Source organism: Callionymus lyra, chromosome 17 (assembly GCF_982586985.1).
Source record: "Callionymus lyra chromosome 17, fCalLyr1.hap1.1, whole genome shotgun sequence".
Lineage (NCBI taxonomy): Eukaryota > Metazoa > Chordata > Actinopteri > Syngnathiformes > Callionymidae > Callionymus > Callionymus lyra.
In genome coordinates this window covers 19,087,264-19,103,091 of record NC_141834.1, presented here as the reverse complement: position 1 = coordinate 19,103,091, position 15,828 = coordinate 19,087,264, and the positions used below count along the sequence as shown (strand labels likewise).

At 35.5% G+C, this 15,828-nt stretch overlaps 1 protein-coding gene across 1 annotated transcript in view; it reads left to right on the top strand.

Moving 5' to 3' along the window:
* Window positions 1-15,828, top strand: part of lars2 (leucyl-tRNA synthetase 2, mitochondrial) — a 53,026-nt gene that overhangs the window by 7,619 nt on the left and 29,579 nt on the right. Inside the window, exons 4-7 of the mRNA XM_087778809.1 lie at window positions 3,438-3,529; window positions 4,900-4,960; window positions 5,045-5,134; window positions 5,338-5,481. Of these exons, the coding sequence (XP_087634935.1) occupies window positions 3,438-3,529; window positions 4,900-4,960; window positions 5,045-5,134; window positions 5,338-5,481 (387 nt within the window). The remainder of the gene's footprint in view (window positions 1-3,437; window positions 3,530-4,899; window positions 4,961-5,044; window positions 5,135-5,337; window positions 5,482-15,828) is intronic.

Below are 15,828 nucleotides of genomic sequence, written 5' to 3'. Positions count from 1 at the left end.
TTCACTGGTTAATTAGGAAGTTCTGTCGTTTGAAAGCAACACGGTCGCTGTACTGCGGAGAAATAATGGCTAATTATGGGGAGAGTCCAGGGTCGAGTCTGAGAGGCTTCTTGTTGTGTCCGTGTGCAGGGAGGTGGTTAGAGAGGTAGAAGAAGAGAGACAGAAATGAAGACGGTGAACCGTTATACGAGTATATAAGTAAGTAAGTAATAGTTATTTGTAAAGATGTTTCTAGACCAGGGTCACAAAGCGCTTTGACAATCAAAAACAATACACAGTTAAAATATATACTTTAAAAGGCCTTTTGAACTTTTCAAATGTTTGAAACTTTAATATATTTTTCAATGACTTTTTTTTTACACATAGAACTACAAAAAAAAGGGAAAATAAATGTTTTAAATTCAATATAAAAATGTTGGTAAAATAGTGCCACGTGATTGGCTGGATGTTTGATCAAGTAGCTCGGTACTCGATTGGTATTGTCTGGTGGAACCTTTTTCATATTGAATTTTAAAGGCTACAAATTGAAAAGAAATACATTGAATTTAGAAAATATATTAATTTTTTTTTTACAATATCAACCTGTATGTGTAAAAAAAAAAAAAAGAAGAAAAATATGCTTTTGAAATATATATATATATATATATATATATATATATATATATTTTTTTTTTAATTATAAAAAAAACAACCTTTCATGTATATGTTTTTGAATTTAATTGTTTTACGTCATGGAAAACTGTCATAAAAACATATGTAAGCAAGTGTAATGTAAATATACGAGCCTAATGATACGAGGTCCATTTAATTATCACTTGTTGGTTTATCTAGCTATATATATTATGTAGTAATTATAGTTTATATCTTCTCCTCTCGTCTTTTCAACATCGTACATGTATTTTTGTTGAAAGATGAGATCACTTTTTACTCAGTTCCTGTAACAGTTGTTTACAAAATAAAAGCCTTATTTATAGAATTGAAAATGAATTTTTTCCATTGTAAATTATCCTTTTTCTGTCAGTATTATTTTGGGGTCAAATTATTCGTGAGATGTCAATTGTTAGGGGGAAAAACAGTGTTTGCCTTTGAGGTTTTTGAACAAAAGCGTACAAACTAAACAATATTTTAGGTTTAAACAACAAGTACTTTTTAAAGTAATATTAGGGCTTCCCTGCTGAAGCTGCTGCCCCCACGACCCAACCCAAGATAACTGAAAGAAGACTATGTTAAATTGGATTTGGGTAAAATTGTCCCCAGTCTTAAATTTAATTTCAAATGGTATATAACAGTTTTTTTATTTAGAAACGCTGGTGATCATCATCCACAGTTTTAAAAAGAAGGAGGTAGAAAATCCTTCTGAAGAGCGAGCAGTAGATCTGTCTGTGTTGCTTCTATTAGCATCGAGGGGTGATTTATTTTTTTTATACGCGAAACATGAAATACTTGACGGACGACGGCCATAAATCGGAAGCACTGGTTCGGTTAAGAAGTTTTCCCACTGATTAAGTGGCAGTTGTAATGAGGCGTGTTCTTCGGCGTCTATATTTGCAAGTGGCTCGCTCAGCTCAGCTCGCCGCATCCCTCCTGAGCTCCGGCGGCGCCGCTTAATACCGCCGCCGTCGTCAGCTTTACAAATGAGGCCCATGCAGTTACCAAGGATACCAGATCGTCTGAAACATCAGACCAGTTAGTCCCTTCAACAGTCCTCTCCAGTCTTCTTCTCACTCCACTTTTCCCTCACACCTTCCACTTCCACGCTTTCATCTCATCTCTCTCTCTCTCTCTCTCTCTCTCTCGGGCGACCGAGGGGCTCGATTCCAGAACCAGACGAGAGGAAATGAAGTTGTTGTATTGGATGAAATGTGAAAGTAAAGAGATGATTTTTTTTTATTTTTAGACGCTCGGGATCGTCGGAAAAATCCTTTATTTTCTCCGCACCGGCTGATAGCATCACGAGGACCGGCTGTAAATGTGTGTTTGCGCGAGCTGAAGTGAATAATGGAGTCGGGGTCAGCCGGGTGAACCCTCTAGTGCTATGGATCCTTCACACGTGTGATGGCGGTGATGAATATTTGTTTGAGAACACGTGTTTTCTTGCAGTATTTTACCGTTTTCATTTATTCTCTTATAAGAAAATCTAAACTTCTATTTCAATTGTTTCAGGATATTTTCCATTATTGAATATTTTCCATTATTGGAGTTTGTATTGGGTATAATATTGTAAGACGGCACAAGGACTGAATAAGTCCCTGAGTCTATTAGTGTTGCATCTGGGGAGGAGTAGGTGTAATGATTGTATTTCTCTTTTCCAAATCCAGATAAAATGGAGAAAAAAAAAGATTATTATAATACTAATACTATTCTAATAATATTCTCCGATTATTTTAATACAAAGAAATGTAACATACATTACGTAAAAATCCGATTTTATGACTTTTTTTTCTAACTTTTTACATCGACCAGGTGAACAAAAAAATTCATGTTCTGATGTCTCAAAAATCGGGGGAAAAAACGACAATTTATTTTACAAAAAAAGTGCCCATATATTAATGATGATTTTTTTTTTCTCCCTTTTATTAAATTTATGTCAAACTTTTTACGACCATTTGTATAAAAAAACTAGGAGGCATGGATGTCGGCAAAAGATTTCTACAACAGCAACAGAATGAAAGAATCTTTTTTTCTTTTAAATTAGTCAGTTTTGAAAAAAATGTTTTTACAAATAGTTGTGAAAAAAGATAGTGATAATGAATTATGCAATTTATTTTAAATATTGTATCTATGAAATGATATACAAAATTATTTATTTATTTTTAAATAAAGCAACAAAAACACTTCTTTTAATAATATTCTCCTTAACTATTCTTCATTTATATATCAGACATATTTTAAACGAGTATAAATAGTGCACGAATGCTCCTCCCATGATGCAACACTAATAGACTCAGGGACTCATTCATTCTTCTATAATTCTGAGTTTGGGGGCAGGAGTGAAAAGATGATTCTATTCTTTGTTAATCTTTGTATCCTTTTCTTTGTGTTATTTTTATTTGATATATGTTCTTTATACTCAGATTTCTGTCATTTCTCTTTTGTTCTTTTATTGCACTTTGTACACAGTACAATCTAATAATGTCATCTGATGGCCAAATACCCGTCTGGTACTATTAGTGCGAGCAGGACTGGTGGTCTTAAAGCCAGTCTTGAACAGCCCGTCAGAAGTGATGAGAATCTGCTTTTTTCCTTAGATTGTCTATAATTATTATCATAAGAGATTATTATAATTATTATCATAAGAGATATTTATAATTATTGTAAAAGGTGAAGATATATTTCTTTCTGTTGAATGTGTCAACTTTTCTCAATTAACGACAAACTGTCAATGTTTCTTAATTCACAAAAAAATTCTCAACCATCTGTCTTTGTTTCCGGTAAAGGTTTTGAACCCGATGGGTTGGGATGCGTTTGGACTTCCTGCTGAGAACGCGGCCATAGAAAGAGGTCTGGACCCGGAGGAGTGGACGAAAAGGTGAATATGTTGTTGTGGGTACAATGAAGAAGAGAGTGTGGGTCAGTTTTGAGTAAATGTGTGTTGTATTGGCAAGAATCTGTCATTACATACAAACATTATCACGATACAGGGTCAACAATACGATATATAGTGATACTGTAGTAACAAGTATATATGTGTAGTATTGTCGAGTACTTGACTCTGGTGTTGTGATAGTGTAGTAACAAGTATATATGTGTAGTATTGTCCAGTACTTGACTCTGGTGTTGTTATAGTGTAGTAACAAGTATATATGTGTAGTATTGTCGATTACTTGACTCTGGTGTTGTGATAGTGTAGTAACAAGTATATATGTGTAGTATTGTCGATTACTTGACTCTGGTGTTGTGATAGTGTAGTAACAAGTATATATGTGTAGTATTGTCCAGTACTTGACTCTGGTGTTGTGATAGTGTAGTAACAAGTATATGTGTAGTATTGTCGAGTATTTGACTCTGGTGTTGTGATTGTGTAGTAACAAGTATATATGTGTAGTATTGTCCAGTACTTGACTCTGGTGTTGTGATAGTGTAGTAACAAGTATATGTGTAGTATTGTCGAGTATTTGACTCTGGTGTTGTGATTGTGTAGTAACAAGTATATATGTGTAGTATTGTCGATTACTTGACTCTGGTGTTGTGATAGTGTAGTAACAAGTATATATGTGTAGTATTGTCCAGTACTTGACTCTGGTGTTGTGATAGTGTAGTAACAAGGATATATGTGTAGTATTGTCCAGTACTTGACTCTGGTGTTGTAGTATTTTCAGACCACATGACTCTTGACAAAGTCGTAACTGCTTTCATTTGTTTTCAAACCAAAATATGTCCAAACATCAGCTTTAAAAGCTGCTGGAGTCACTGTATCCTCTCGTCCTCAGTCCTCTCCAGGATCTCATTCCTATCATTCTTCCTTTAGCTGCGAGGATGTTGCAACAGCTGCCATCTAGTGGCCTTACTTTTAATTGCAACAGAAAAATGAGCAAACGCTGGAAATATTTACATGTTAATTTTGTACACACTATCTTGAAACATGAACCATAAATGGCCTATAAGTACAGTTAGGTCAAAAAAATAAATGTGTGTGTATATATATATACAGTATGTACCTCGAAACTGTACTGTTTCTGTAACTGTATTGAAACAATATTGTGGGAAAAAAAAATGCTATATATGCTATATGAGTATATGAGTATACGTATACACCCTAGTCGTAATGTTTGGTTTAAAGCGCAGCAAAGTTTTGTTGGAAGTAAAGTGCTGGATTTAGACGAATGAAGTTACTATGAACTGATCTGAAGTTTAATAAAGTCCAAAAAAGATTGACCTTGTTCTCGACCTGTTCCTCAGCAACATCCAGTCCATGAGGGAGCAGCTGGACAGCCTGGGTCTCTGCTTCAACTGGGACAGAGTGAGTTTTTGGACCAACAACAACAACAACAACATAAGACCGAGACATCAGCTCACGCCTGTTCCCCCCCCGCCCCCCCCACAGGAAGTGACCACTTGTCAGCCGGACTACTACAGATGGACGCAGTATCTGTTCGTCAAGCTCTTCGATGCAGGACTGGCATATCAGAAAGAGGTACTGGCCTTTAAAATAATCTGTTTATCCCTCTTTGTCATTTCCATCCGACGACGACCAACGTGTCGGGCTTTAGGTTTCAGCTCTCTGACATTTCCAGAGATGATTGACTCCCCGGCGCCGCCGCCTCTGATGACAAAAAAAAAAAAAACACCCTGAATTAAAAACCCGCCGCCTCTCGTCTGTTGTGATCTTCTTTTAAGGCGCTGGTGAACTGGGACCCGCTGGACCAGACGGTGCTGGCCGATGAGCAGGTGGATGAGAACGGGCGCTCCTGGAGGTCCGGCGCTGTGGTGGAGCGACGTCTGCTCAAGCAGTGGTTCATAAAGACCACGAATTACGCCAAGGTATTGTCTGAACCCTCCATCACGCCGCCGCACGCTTCCCCTCGCAGCAGGTGCGCCCGCCTCGCTGCCGCTTCCGTAATCAGACCCTCCGAGACCGTCATTTGTTGCTAGGCTTCCCCGGACCCGGCAGAATTCCCGGGAGGTTTTTCGGGGCTGAAGCCTGCAGGTGTTCCGATGACAAGCCTGAACCTTCTTTAATGTCGGCGCTGAGGGAAAGTACCTCTCCAGGTGTGAGTCACCTGCAGCTCTTAGATTAGGTCCCGGCGCTCGACGTCTCTCTGGAATGTTCACAGACGTGGGAGGCTTTTACGTTTGTTTATTCAATCACATCATATCAGAAAAAAACATTTACTTGAATATTGCAGTTTTTATTTTATTACGACATGTATCGATACACATTAGTATTAAAACATCATGATATTTATATTTGAAAATCATATAATTGCCTTTTTCAATTTATATTTTATATTTTATCATAGTAATCATATTGTTTATATTTTAATAAATTGAGTATAAAATAGAATGAATATATTTTACGGCACCATTTTACGTTGCAATTAAACCTCCGGCCGCTAGATGGCAGCAGTCGTTACGTCCTTCAAAGCCATAGTAACTGAGGATGAGATGTCTTACGTCAATCATAGTTATTTTATAGTTCATATTTCAAAAAAGTGTGTTAATGTTATTTACAATTTAACATCCAGCCACTAGATGGCAGCAGTTTTAACGTCCTCGCGGCTAAAAGAAAAATGAGAGGACTGAGGACGAGAGGATACAGTGACTCCTGCAGCTTTTAAAGCTGATGTTTGGACATATTTTGGTTTGAAAACGAATGTGGTCTGTAAATTAAGTAAAGTAGTCGACAATACTACAAATATAACCTAAAGTATCGCAATATATATCAATATATTGTCAGAGTCTTACCAATACTCACCCCTAACCTTTAAGCCCTTCTTGTCCCAGCTTTTGTCTGATTCTTAATATCTTATTGTTATTTATTTATAGTATTATTATATTATTTCTTAAGTTTAGTCGTACAGTGGTCCCTCGTTGATGGTTCAACAACCCTCTCAGTAACGGTGACCTGACCAGCTCACATAAGGCTTTGCCGCCCAGCCAACCAATCACAGCTGTCGATTACTTTTTTTTACATGGATGTATTTAAATACGGTATTTTAGTTACAAATTGGCTCACTAAATGGAGCAGTGTGTAGAAAGGCATCATGGGAAACTCTGGGGCCACACTTTATACAGTGGCTTTTGTCAGGGGCCATCGAGTAAAATGAAAGGAGGGAAAGCTATTAAATCAAGCTTAGTGTGCCGAGACATTATTTTGTTTTATTTTATAATGCTTTTATTTAGTAAATATTTCTTATTTTTTTTAATGTATTTATTAATATTCACCCCGATCTTTTTAAGGGGAGATAAAAACTACAAAACCTTTACAAACATATTTAGACGCTAGTAATGGACAATAGAAATATAGTGAATACAAGATAAAAATGTTAGTTACTACACGATCTTTGACCTCACGAGGGCCACTCTGTCTGTTAGTAACTTGGAGTACCCCAAGTTAATGGGTTGAGGGTCAGTGGCTGATGTCCATGTGTATGAAGGACGATAAATGACTTATGCATAAATAAATGTATAAATAAATGTCAAAATGTCAAAATAATTAAATGACTTAAAAGCCTATTATTCAATGTTATATTGTTACTCATAACATCGTCTCTAGTTGTTGCTAATTTCAAAATAAATATCTGCATCACATGAAGATAAAACCACTGAGACACATGAGTTGATTCTACAACTGTGTGATTCACGGAGTTCATTCATTAGAGTCGTGGTTGTTAAAAACAATAATCAGTCTCATGTCTCGCTCAAGTTTGTTTGCTAAGATTTCAGAAAAGATTCTTCCAGTCTTTGTTTGTTCCGCCTGTTTAACCAATCACTGCCTTAGGGTGATGTTTGACCCGCCCACTTCATTTACATACGGACAACAAAATGTCTCAATGTATAAATACCTAAATAAATAGAAGACAAAATGAATAAATGTATAAATAAATGTCAAAATGTATAAATGACAAAGTGTGTTTTTATACGTTAAACGGCTCCATTCTTTGACCCTTTGAAATTAAATCAGAATCATTTATTTATTTTGACATTTTGACATATTGATATTTATTCATGCATTTATACATTCATGTTACGTATTTATACATTTATTTATCCACAAGTCATTTGTCGTCCTTCATACATGTGAGCGTGTAGGTGGAGGCGGCCGCTGTGATAATGTGTTCTTGCATTGCTAATTTCTCCCTGACGACTGTGGAAGTGGCAAAAAAGGAAGAGGAAGGTGTCGCTGGAGAAAAGTGAGAAAGACAGATGGAGGGCAACCTGGACTCAGTGGAGACGAGGGGAGCGTGAAAAGAAAGAAAAAAAATAAAGAACGGATTTTCTCTCCGCGGTCCAGAGCATGTTGAGAGTCTATTAGAAATCAGCGACATCAAGTTTACTCAACGTCACCGAGTCCCACTCATAAATTATCACTCAATTATTCATCGCGGGACACAATTGGCTGAACACAATCACAGCGATGGATGTCGGCGTGAGAAAATGATCACGTGCTAATAGACGCCGTTTCCATTTCAAGCACAATCGCACTTTCCTGGAGTCACGACGTTTCCATGAATCACTCGCCGAGGACAATTAAAGTGTATATTTGTGTCGTCAGAAGATTTATCATGTTGGAAATACATTTATTTACTGAAATGTTGGATTTTTTGAAGGATTGAATCATTTCTATATTAAAAGATTTGATTCAATTTTAAATTTTTTAAGTTTAGATGCAGAGTTTCTTAAAATTAAATTAAATTCATATTTTTAATTCGTACCTTTTTAAATTAATTATAATAGTAAGTAATCTTTATGTGCCAACATTAATTCATATATTTTTTTAAATAAACAGTTTTTATTTCTATTTCAAAGGATTCTAAAATGTATGTTTTAAATTCAATATATATTTTTATGTTTGTACATTAGTGGAAGCATCAATTATTATTATCTTTTTAAACATAAAGTTTGATATTTTAATGACGATAATTCAAAAAATGAATGATCTGAATACAAAAATGTTTACATTCATAGCTTTTTTAAATTCAGTATAAAAAATGTTTGTATCATAGTTCCGACATAAAATAATAAAAATAATTTAGACATAAATTCTGATTTTCTGGATCCAATAAATTAAAATTCTAATTTAAAAATATAGATTTTTTATTTGTTGCCTTTTAAATAAAATTTAAAAATAAATGTTTGTGTAATATTTGTATTATATTATTATTATTATTATTACATATAAACGTTGAAAAAAAACAACAACGTTTCACTATAGAAACTATGGAATTAAATGATGCTAAATTAAATTAATAAAACCAAACCATTTCAATTTAAAAAAAATATATATATATATTGGAACTGTTAAATTCAAGTATTCAATATTCTGATGCCACTGATATACTTTCATACACATTGCTTTAAATCTTCACGTCCAGGAACTCAACTCGGTTGCCATGGTTACTGTAGTTTTTCTTTCCAAACCATTTCTTCATCCCTGCACAGGAAACTTTAAGCACAATGGCCGTCGATATTCTGCGTCTCCTTCCCTGGGATTTACTTCTTTATTCTCTCGCTCCGTGAATCCATAAACGATGCACTCCGCTGTCATGTCCCCGAGCCGCTGTTTATGCTCGTATTGATATCGCCGGCGTGAGAAGAGGGGGTTTGTGGGTAATAGATTTTGACAGAGTGAAAGGGGAAACGGAGGTGCGACGCCGCTGGTCCTGCCACAGACGTGGCTCTCTGGCCTCTGACTCATTGATATGCATAGCTTCCTTTAATCATTCAAGGAGAACTTGTTGTCGTAGCGCCGTGTGTTGTGCGGACGAGGGACGGCATCTTTTATGTTGATGCGAGAGGGAAGTAGTGCGAGTCAGGGTTTTAGAAATCTCTCTTTAGTGTGACCTGGTGGACTCCACTGTGGCTCTGAACAATGGATGAAACCTTCAGTTAAACACTCGCCTAGAAGAGTAACATCAGATCATTGAATATCTTATTTTGGAGCATTTATTTTTGGATGTAATAGTTTCTATAGTGAGAGGTCATTCGCTTTAGAAAATAATATATTTTAATTTAAAAAAATTAAAATCAATGATTGACGCACAAAGAGTTTGATATTCTTATTCCAGTTATTGTAAAAAAAAAAATTCAAATTGTTCCCTTTTTTAAATTGAATAAAAAAAGTGGCAAAATTTTACGTATTGTATTTAAAAATCCACAAAAGAAAAAATATTTTATTTTGAATTTCGATTTTGCTTAATTTTTTTCAATTCAATTATTTATCAGTTCAATCAGAATATTGTTCAATTTAACGTTTAAATGTTGAAACAGATTTTTTTTTCAATTTAAATGTTGCTTTTTATCCCGAAGTTATTCTTTTGAATAATTGAATTAAATAATTTCTATTTTGAAAGGTTTAACTTTTTATTGAATAGTTGAATTCAGTAATTTGTATATTTGAAAGCTTAAATAATATTATTATTCTTTAATAGTGACTAAATATTTCAAAATGAATGAATTTCTTTTAACAAAGAGTTTAAAATTCAACAAATCATCCTTTGAATATACAAATGATTGGATTTCATTATTATTTCTTTTAAAGTGAATGCTTATAAATGCTAATATTAAATATATAAATAAAAAACATTTAGTATTCTCAAAAGACCCTCAGTGTAATGAGAATTATTTACATTATTATTTTACTCCTGTGTTGTTCTCAGTATTATCTTGATCTTTAAAGTATATACTTTTTTGAGTATTGTTTTGATTGTTTAAGCGCTTTGTGACCCTGGTCTAGAAAAGCGCTATATAAATAAATATTACTTGCTTACTTACTTACTTATTATAAAAAATTTTGTTTCATTTTTAACTTGTATATCGGAAAACTCGAATATATATATTAAAGGAACTCAAATCTCTTTCCTGTCTAATGAGTTCTGCGCATTCGTTTGATCCAAGGAAGAGTGACATTTTAGAATTAAAACAGTAAATTTATTAATAACAAAGTATGATTACCAAAGTAGGCCTTACAAGACCTTAAATACAACAGTTAAACAAAGAAATGCAAATTATTCAAATTGTTCAGAAATACCACAGTTCCAGCGCTTGGTCCAGTCTCTGTCAGTCATCCTGGCTCACCCAGGTCCTCCCAGAGAGTGGCACTTAATCTTTAGAACTTCTCCCCTTTTAAAGCCCTCAAGACACTCAAGACACTCCCAGAACCAAATCTGACTCCATAATGAACAACAGATGTTGTTTGATCTGATCACTAATCTAAACAAAGAATCTCCTGACCTCCTTCACACCTGTTATCTCCAACCAGGTTCGAGGGCCCTAAATTCTGTGTCTTGATACTTCAAAAGTCGGGAACATCCTTGTCTAAACAATCACGACATTTGTTACTGTGGCTTTATCCTTCCTCCCCCAATACATACAGTATGTTATCTTCTCAGTCACCTTTAAGCCATGTCACCAAGGGCCATAAAAGTTAAGACACAGTTGGCCAGAGCCCCTGAGCCCTGAAACTTCATAACCCCTGCTGTGAGGAAGGGAGCGGTCGTAAAACACAACACAGGATGTTTAAGATCTGAACGAGAGATGACATTATCAATGTTTAACAGTTGATTACACAAAGGACATACATTCAACTCATCAATGGATACACCTATATGAAAGTAATTTAGAATATGTCTTCAATCCCTCCTTTGACCTCTGAAACCAGAGGTCAACCTTTAAAATGTTGAAGTTCAAAACAAACCTTTTGTCTCAAAATCTGGTACATGGTAAATGATCAATCAGTTTGCAGTTATTTCCATAACTTCTACACACCATTTTCTCACCACAAACCCTTAAACAAACTCTGTAATCGAAAAAGGAGCAGGCTGAAGCCCAAACTTATTTTCCTATCCTATGTAATCCATGAAATAAACCCAAAATATCAATTTTCTAAACAAAAAAATAAAAACAAAATCATTTCACATTTCATTCATTTCCCCTTGTAATCCTTTATTTTACATTTCAATGTTATTAGCTTTTCATTTATATTTTTTAAATGTATCTTATTTTTAAACTGACCAGTTTCTACAAAACTATGTCACAAAGCCTCTTTCATTATTTCGCTTACATAAATGAAACCAACTATATTTAACATTAGTTCTCAATTCTTAACTCAAAATAATGCTTCTAATGTTTTTAAATGTAAAATGTCAACTAATTTTTAAAATGCCAGACTTTCTAAGTTATGTATTAGTCGTTTTTCTAATGGGAAATATTGCGAATTATTCTAATAACTCATTCTGGAGTTTTTAATCATAGGGTCTATGTATTTCTACATGTATTTCCCCAAACCTCAACACAATTTCATATATGGCCTTATACGTGAGAATTATAATATGCAAAAATTTTACAAATCCCCTACTTTGTAGATTATACAATTAGATTTTTTCTCATTTCTTTTTTCCAAATTATTATTATTTTTTTAAATACTGTGGCTTCTAACTAAATTCATGCTCACAGATTACTCCCAAAAACATCATCTCATACAATCTTTCAATTTTTACGGACACCCTATGTGTCTGTTTCTCACTTTTGGAAGCATTCAAAAACTATTTAACCTGTGAATTTGATATGAATCATACACCCTCCTTTCACTGAACAATACCAATTGCTACAGTGAAATCTAACATTTTTAAATCTATTTGTTCAAAACCAACCAAGATTTTATCACTTCCAGTGTGAATCTTAAAACAAGAAAACCTCAATACTTAATTCCCAAGTTTGTGTCAGAAAGGCAGCATTACAAGGGATATCATTCAAAGAGTATTCAAGCGAGCTACCAATGTCGTTTGTGGGCTTCCAAACTTTTTAGTTCATCAAGTGAATTGAGATGATTTCATGAGCAAAACAAACTCAATGAGGGACATGATCGCTTGGTGGAGGCGCAGGATTCCATTCAGCACCTCTTTGATAGAAAGAAATGGAAATTCCCTGAGCGCCCCAGTCCATGTGGGCTCAAGACTCAGGACAATGCACTCATGTAGGCATTGTAGGGTGTTTCCGCTGGTTGTTGTGGAAAGCCATATTTCAAAATGGTTTAAAAAAAATAGGCAAAAGCAGGAAAATTGCCATCAAGCGGTAGTGATGTGGTGGAAAAGGTCATCGCTGGCAGCGAGACTTCATCAGGTGCAGGGGTGGATCACTGCTGGTGAAAAGCAGTGAGACTTCAAGGAGTGAGGATGCAGGGACCACAGGAAGTAGGGGCCACAGATTGTAGGGCCGCAGTTGGTGGTAACGTTCTACCACTTGTTGGGGACAGCACGCATCTTCTGTCCACCTGGAACTCCAATCCGGTCCGGACTTGGATGTAGCTGGTTCAGCTTCCCGTGTAGAACCCTCACGTGTCTGGTCTGGTCTCACGTTACACCCTCCTTCGGCTGGTCCTGTCTCCAGCGTGGCACCTTTGACCTCTCCGCTAGACTTGCCGTTCGTCTGGACTAGGTCTCCTTTCTCAGACCCTCAAAGCCATGTCGGCGGTGAGCTCTTAGTCCTGGAGGTCCCACACTTAAACCTATCAGTGCTGCAAATTATTTTCTGTATAAAATTGAAGGTTATTCCGCAAGCGCACAATGTTCATCACAAAGGACGAGACAGTTACACATTATCACAATATCATGAGACACAACACACTCAACAAGGTCCTGGTGTCTCTAGACCACCAAACAACTGAAATGTGTTGCTTCTGTTCCTGGAGAATTTAAGTCATCATTAGAAACAAACACTGTTACTAAACATCATTGATATGTGAAATGGAGCCTTCAGGTTCCAACCTGATCCTGCAAAATAAACGTTTTTGGTGAAGGGTCTCTCTCACTCTCACACACACAGAATTGAGGAAAGAAGAGATTTATGAGGACTCTTCCCCACCTCACTTGAGGTGCAGCATTCCTAGAACCTTTTAGGATAAATCTTGTTCACTTCGTTAGACAAATATCAAAACAATGATCAATTGAATCATGCACATGCACGTATCACATGCCGTTAATATGTTAGTGTTCATTGCTTCTTTCTCTCAGTGCACATACACACATGATCTCATCTTCTTGAATCCTGGCACTCACATAGACACACAGACAAATAGACACATGGACACATAGACACACAGACACACAAACACACAAACACATAGACACAAAATCTGTTGCACTGCAGATGCACAGTGTTCGGTCTACGTCATGTCATGTCTGTAAGTCAGTCAAATGCATAAGTTCAGTATCATCTGATCAAACTGATGATTCAAATATAAAGCGGTTATTTCTTTTAAATGTTCTTTCTTCAATTCATTTATCCAGTTGTTCGACTCATAACGTTTTTTTTTTTTTTTTTTTATTAAACTTTACTCAAATCAAATTCATAATAAGTGATTTCCAGTTTAAGTTTAGAAATTAACTATTTTAAAGTAATCATCAAATCAACAATTATCAAAAGTTCCCAAAAATATTCTAACCCCTTATAGTTATTTAAAGTATTTATATTTTTCTTTATGACACCAAACCGTTCCCTAAAGAATCTTAAAATCAATCATTTTAATTGTATTATCAATTATCACTTCTATAAAATCCTTAATAGGACATGATCTCACTGCCATCAGCGCTAATGACAATGTATCAAGCCTCGTCATTACTTTTCAAATCTAAGTTAAAAATTATTTTTACTTACAGACCTCAACCGACTGAATTAAGAATCAACTTCTTCATTAACTTCTTTATCACCTCGATTATTCATTCACTTCTGGTTGGTAAAGTCTCAACATTCCTAAACACAAATTAACAAGTTTCCTCTTTCATCTTCAAAGTAGATCTGAGATTGTTCTGTTGTCAAGCCTGTCACTCCAAACCAGTCAGCGTATCAAATCATTTACAATCAGAATATAATGTAGCAATACTTATCCTAAAAATTATCCCAATTCAATGATACTACATTTTCAACCATATATCTTCTTCCTCTCCTTTTATCCTTGTTTTCTTTCCAAAAGTAGCAGATAAAAGGATAGTTTACTTCCCATTTTTTAAACTATTTCATTTCACTTAAATTTCCTAACTCCCTACATTACACCGTCTCACAGTTATGACTGTTCAGAATCTCTTCTACTAGAGAATTACACTTCCCAATCAAAAATAAAAATCTCAAAATCTTCTCTACAGAGAATTCCCCTTTTCTATTTTAAATCAGAGCTTTCAATGCTTTTAATTAACGGACAAGAAAATGTCAAGAAAACAATATCATGCAAGAAAAGGAGGATTTTCTTCAGCTACAAACATCCATCAGTCAATGTATTGGTTTTGGCCTGTTTCGCAAACCATGACCCATGAGTGGCTTCGTCGTGTCATCAGACAGGGTTCTGACAAACTTTCTCTTCCACCTCAGCTCACCAGCATCACCTGCATGGTCCCATCAGTGAGAAATCTTCTCACGGGACTTAGGTCAAGTAATCGTGACTGTGCCTGTCTTAGGTTGTCCCATGGTTTGAGTCAGGATCTTACCCGTCATAAGCGAACCAGCCTTCCATACTCTCCTGAATCAGGCTGCTTCATAGGGCGAGAGTGATAACAGTAGAGGGGAGAGAAGCCACTTTGCCTTTTTCTTAAACCAAACATTTGTTGTGATGACTGTCCGACCCCAGAAAATTGTTTGTCAAAGTAATGGTCATTTTCTGATGTTTCACTGTGACCCATAGTACTTTGATTGTTTGACAGAAAATTTCATCTCCATAAAAGAAAGCTTTTTTGAAAAAGTGTAATTAGATAGACACTATGTCTCAAATTTGTTAAAAGTCACAGAGTGGAAGGAGTGTGTTAGTAGGGCAGGAACAGATCTCAGAGTCTAACCACAAGTAGTGAACAATCCCACAGATAGAGCTCCTCCCTCTAGAGGTTCAGTCTAAGTTCATGTCATGGACAAGAAAACACTCAGTGGAGCAGAACTTGCTTTGAATTATAAAATGATCTTGAAAACCTAAAAAATATACCTAATTTAAACAATCCTAGATGTTAAAACAGCTGACACAGTCTCAGAGTAAACAAACAAGCCACAAAGAACAATCTCAGTCAGAGTCGAAACTTTACAACAAGGACTAACTTTAGCTCACAATTTAAACAAGTAACCATTACTCTTTATCAGCCAAGACAAATACTTCCATAGTCCAACCAAATAGAGTCAAACAACATAAATTCA